Source organism: Salmo salar, chromosome ssa17 (assembly GCF_905237065.1).
Source record: "Salmo salar chromosome ssa17, Ssal_v3.1, whole genome shotgun sequence".
In the NCBI taxonomy this organism is placed as follows: Eukaryota; Metazoa; Chordata; class Actinopteri; order Salmoniformes; family Salmonidae; genus Salmo; species Salmo salar.
Window position 1 is genome coordinate 75,729,337 of NC_059458.1, and position 5,795 is coordinate 75,735,131.

A 5,795-nucleotide genomic window follows, 5' to 3' on the forward strand; every position below is an offset into this window, starting at 1 on the left:
CTCATGCTACCACTTGAGTGAAAGATCAAAACATCAGCCAGGAAGCATAAGAACTGAGAAGTGGTCTGTGGTCACCACCTGCCGAACCACTCCTTTATTGGGGGTGTCTTGCTAATTGCCTATAATTTCCACCTGCTGTCTATTCCATTTGCACAACAGCATGTGAAATGTATTGCCAATCAGTGTTGCTTCCTAAGTGGACAGTTTGATTTCACAGAAGTGTGATTGACTTGGAATTACATTGTGTTGTTTAAGTGTTCCCTTTATTTTTTTGAGCAGTGTATAGAGGAATGTCTGCTCAATCCAAACTTACAACCAACTAACTGATTGATGCATTACCACAAAAATGGAGGAGGCAAGTGGAAGAGGGAGAAGGTAGGGCACTTGCTTGTCTGCCATATATTAAAGATACAAATTGGCTGGAAAGAATTGGCATAATTTGAAAAATATACCAGTTACATTTGAGGTCAAAAATGTTGACAGCTGCGCCATACAGATTGCAAAAAAAATAGGAAGAGATTTTCGATGTACCGATTCCATGGCACATGGTTTATGAACTGATACAAAAAACAACACTTGACTCAACACTTCCAGTTTTTCCAATTATTATACAACATACTTGCCACCAACAGAATGCTATATATATGGGGCATACAACAATCTCAACTCTGTAGATTTGGCTGCAGAGACAGAATCCGTAGATCATTTATTCTGGTATTGTCCCATGTAGCTTGTTCCTGGTCACAGGTTCAGGAATGGTTAAAAAAAAATCACAACATTCATTTAAAATTAACCTTACAAATAGCAGTGTTGGGTGATTTGGAAAGCCATAGTCAGTCAAATAATATTACTTGTAGGAAAGGTTTTCATCTTTGGCTCACAATCTGTGGATACAATACGATTAGAAAGGTTAAAAATGTATATAAAACATCACAGCACAATTAAAAAATATATGGCACATGTAAACCAAACGATGGTGGTCTGTGGCGATAGGTAAGATGGGCTGAGAGTGGCTGAGGGTGGGATTAAGGAGTCTATGTTCAGTAATGTATGTAAAATGTATGTACAGTACCAGTCAAAAGTTTGGACACACCTACTCATTCCAGGGTTTTTCTTTATTTTTTACTATTTTCTACATTGTAGACTAATAGTGAAGACATCAAAACTACGAAATAACACATATGGAATCATGTAGTAACCAAAAAAAGTGTTATACAAATCAAAATATATTTTATATCTGAGATTCTTCAAAGTAGCCACCCTTTGCCTTGCCTTGATGACAGCTTTGCCTACTTTTGTAGCAGAAAAGATGTAAAGAACATATGGGTTAATAAAATAAGAGTAAATGTTACCTTTTTAATGAATAACATAACTTCCATGTAAACAATGAGTCGTTAGGACCTCCCAGGACGTCACAAAATGGTCGCCTAAAGTCGTCAGGACGTTGTGTCATGGTTCCTTAGAGGATTTGTCTAGTTCCTGGCTGGTCTCGAGGCATTCTTGGGATGTTGTGTCATGGTCCCTGAAGGTTCATGGGACGTTGTGTCATGCTCTCCTGGAGGTTGTTGTCTAGTTCCCGGTTTGTTCCGAGGACGTTACCCAATGCTCGTAAAGACACGTTCTCTCTCCCCAAAATAATGGTTTACCCAGGGCACGCGCACCCTAGTTTCATTACACATCACCCCTTGTTACTGTTGCCAAGCCCATCAAAGCCCTGATTGGTGAACCACTGGTCCAGTCACAGCTCTTTGTCTTTTGGCAATGCTAGGGACAGCCACTGACACACACACAGTGCTTTTAACAGTGTTTTACACCCACATATTTGAGAATGTTCTCTTGGGCGGCTTCCACCCGGTTACCTGATCCTGAACCTTAGAGGCTGCTGCCCTATATACATAGACTTGAATTCACTGGCCATTTTCATAATGGAACACGAGTTACTTTAATAATGTTTACATATTTTTGCTTTACTCATCTCATATGAACATACTGTATTCTATTCTACTGCATTTAGTCTACGCAACTCCAACATTGCTCATCCTAATATTTATATATTTCTTAATTCCATTGTATTTAGATGTGTGTGTATTGTTGTGAATTGTTTGATATTACTGCACTGTTGGAGCTAGAAACACAAGCATTTAGCTACACCCGCGAGAACATCTGCTACCCGTGTATGTGACCAATACAATTTGGGACCATGTATTCTGTTTAAGATTAGTGATACACTGTTTAGCAAAAATGGTGTAAGCAATGACAATATGATTACATTTGACATGATCACTTAGTAGACTTTTCAATATGACCCCACCTGGGATTTGAACTGACAACCTCTGGATTTGGGTTATGCAGAACTTTCTGCTGGGCTACAAAATCTGTAGAATTTCAGAAGTCCCCTACATATTCATTACATATAATACATCTCTGCACTTAACAAAATAGTGCCATCTGCACTGCTATTTTAGTCATCAGTTAATCTGACTAATCTCTCATTAACTAAATTCCAGCTATTTGTGTCTATGAGCGTGTACTCAGAATATTGTCCACATCCTAACTTTTTATTTTCATCTTCTGACTAAATAGATCTTTGTCCTAATTTTCTTTTCTTTCAGTTTTCATCCTGTTTTCCTCCTTTGTGTATTTTTTTCACATGCGTCAGTAAGTTAGACTTTTGAGTGAAGCTTTTCCCGCAATCACAGCTAAATGGTTTCTCTCCTGTGTGAGTCAGTTTATGGTTCCTTAGGTTCCCCTTCTGATAGAAGCTTTTCCCACAGTCACCACAGCTAAATGGTTTCTCTCCTGTGTGAGTCAGTTCATGCTTCTTTAGGGACCCCTTCTGATTGAAGCTTTTCCCACAGTCACCACAGCTAAATGGTTTCCCTCCTGTGTGAGTCCGTTTATGGTTCCGTAGGTTCCCCTCCTGATTGAAGCTTTTCCCACAGTCACTACAGCTAAATGGTTTCTCTCCTGTGTGAGTCAGCATATGGCTCCTTAGGTTCCACTTATGAATGAATCTTTTCCCACAGTCACCACAGCTAAATGATTTCTCTCCTGTGTGAGTCAACATATGGTTCTTTAGGTTGCCCTTCAAATTGAAGCTTTTCCCACAGTCTCCACAGCTAAATGGTTTCTCTCCCACTCCTGTGTGAATCCTCATGTGCTTGGACAGATATCCTTTGAGTTTGAAGGTCTTGCCACAAACAGGGCAGGTGCAGGGTTTCCCACTGTGACAGAGGCGGATATGGGCCTTAAGTTTACAGGTGGAGGTGCAGCGTTTTCTGCAGAAGCTGCATTCACGAAGTCTCTTCTTGTAGAGAGTCATATGCCTCCGCACATCAGCTTTCAGAGCAAACTTTTCACCACAGTCACGGCAGTGGTGAGTCTTTCTAGACGAGCTGGGTTTGGAACAATGCTCCGCCATTGATGGGTTGGGATCCAATCGTGGGCTGCTGTCAAGTCCTACTGGGTCACTACTTACAGCTGACCTGTGGCTGGAGGCATTGTTTTGATTATCTGGACGGTCACAGATAATGTAGAGATCCTTAAGGTGGGTCACAGTAACAAAATGTGTGAGATCCACTTGTTTAGGGTCACTCTCTCTGTTCTCCACAGTCTGGGTTTGGGGAGAAGTGAAGGGCTGAAGTGGGTCCTCCTGATCACATTCACTTTTCACACAGGAAGGAGTGAATTTGAAATCAGCCTCCAGACCTTGAAGCTGATCTTCCTCCTGACTTGTCCTGAGTTCCTCCTGTTCCTCTTTAATCTGTGGAAGCTCTGGGTTCTCCTGCCCCAGACTGCGGCTCCACTCCTGCTCACAGTGCTGCTGCTCAGGGGTAACCTCCTCTTCAGAGACAGAGAGAGAGAGCTGCAGGGAGTCTGGAGGAAAGCAGAGAGGAGCAGAGGTTATCTATAGAGCCTTTAGACAGTCGTCACTAGCTGGCACAGCCACAGTCATAAACCCTGCCTATTTCTAAAATGGATCTTCTTAAAGCAGAACTGAACTCAAGAACCAATTTCTCTCATTGAAAACAGCATGTGACTGGGAACTCTGCCAGAGCACATGGACAGTTAAAGGTCATGACAGTCAAAATCATGTTTTTCATGAAATTGGATGATATTTGGAGAAAACCAGAGTATGACCAAAGTATGAAAAATGACTGTTGCTTCTACATTGATAAAGTTTGATAATAAAGTTACTGGTCCCATCCCCCATGTCAAACACTTGTATTCATTATTAAGGTGACATCACTTCATTTTAATGTGTGCTAACATAATATTCTCTTCTCTTTAAATAAGTACTGCATTGTCACAAACATCAGAGAAGGCATGTTTGCAGAGGGGCGTGGTTTATATAGCTGGTCATGGCTCACATCAACACCATCATCTCAGAAACCCTAGACCCACTCCAATTTGCATACCGCCCCAACAGATCCATGGCCTGGGGGCAGAAGCTGTTAAGAAGCCTTTTGCACCTAGATTTGGCGCTTGCCGTGCGGTAGCAGAGAGAACAACCTATGACTAGGTTGGCTGGGGTCTGAAAATTTTTAGGGCCTTCCTCTGACACCGCCTGGTATAGAGGTCCTGGATGGCAGGAAGCCTGGCCCCGAGCAGTTGCCATACCAGGCAGTAATGCAACCAGTCAGGATGCTCTCGATGGTGCAGCTGTAGAACCTTTTGAGGATCTCAGGACAATTGCAAAATATGTTCAGTCTCCTGAGGTGGAATAGGCTTTGTCACTTTGTCTTACGTGTGTTTGGACCATGATATCTATGCATACTTACTTTAACTCTAGTTACATGTACATATTACCTCAATTACCTCGACTAACCTGTGCCCCCGCACATTGACTCTACCGGTACCCCCTGTATATAGCCTCGCTACAGTTTACTGCAGCTCTTTCATTATTTTTTACTTAACTTATTTTTCTTAAAACTGCATTATTGGTTAAGGGCTTAAGGGCTTGTAAGTAAGCATTTCACTGTAAGGTCTGCACCTGTTGTATTCGGTGCATGTGACAAATAAAATTTGGTGGTCACACCAGATAGTGACTGGTTTTCTGATCAACCCCCCTACCTTTATGGTATGTGACCAACAGATGCATATCTGCATTCCCGTTAATGTGAAATCCAGAGATTAGGGCATAATGAATTTATTTCAATAGATTGAATTCCTTATATGAACTGTAAAATCCTAGAAATGGTTAAATGTTTGGTTTATATTTTTGTTCTGTGTAGCTATCGGAATATCTACATACGAACCTATCCTACATAGTTTTATCTCCGGTGTGATCCGCAGCAGTCTCCGTAGTCGATCATTCTCCTCGTGGTACTCTGCTACCGTTTCTTCAACTGCCCCGAAAATCTCCACAGCTGCCGCGGTTAAACGCTCATTTAAAAACACACGAAACGACTGTAGTTTAGACATGTTTCAGTCGACTGAAAGTTGGGTATTGAGCATGTATGTCTTCGTCGACGAGGACAAAAAAAAAACCTTCCTACCGTTTTACTTCCGTATTGTTCTGTTTTTATCCGCGGGTAACGAGCCCAGAAACAAATCACAGCGTCCCCATGGTGATGGGGTTTTACTACACGCTACAGACCAATGATACTGGGAATAGATACTGAAGCTCAGGGATTCTTGAAAGACGGGACAAACTCTACTTTCTTCACACAAGTATTTTTCTTCATATAAAACATTTCAAATATACATTTTGATGGACCAAATAACCTCCTAATTCTTACATTTATTTCTGAAAATGCAACCAACTACATTTATGGCAACCTCATTAGACACAA

The 5,795-nt window shown here is 41.4% G+C and overlaps 1 protein-coding gene across 3 annotated transcripts; it reads right to left on the minus strand.

Moving 5' to 3' along the window:
* Positions 1 to 201: 201 nt before the first annotated feature.
* On the minus strand, positions 202 to 5,553 carry LOC106576520 (gastrula zinc finger protein XlCGF57.1-like). Of its 3 annotated transcripts, XR_001321953.2 has the most exons (3): positions 5,259 to 5,552; positions 1,353 to 3,876; positions 202 to 884 (listed from the first exon to the last, which is right to left on the minus strand). XR_001321953.2 is itself a non-coding variant. In XM_014153736.2 (2 exons), the coding sequence occupies exons 1-2, from the start codon at positions 5,422 to 5,424 to the stop codon at positions 2,609 to 2,611; spliced, it is 1,425 nt and encodes a 474-aa protein (XP_014009211.2). In that variant the 5' UTR covers positions 5,425 to 5,553; the 3' UTR covers positions 894 to 2,608. The 3 variants fall into 3 exon arrangements, 2 of the variants coding, with proteins under 2 accessions (XP_014009211.2, XP_014009210.2); XM_014153736.2 differs by lacking the exon at positions 202 to 884 and having other exon boundaries at positions 894 to 3,876; positions 5,268 to 5,553; XM_014153735.2 differs by lacking the exon at positions 202 to 884 and having other exon boundaries at positions 894 to 3,876.
* Positions 5,554 to 5,795: the final 242 nt, after the last annotated feature.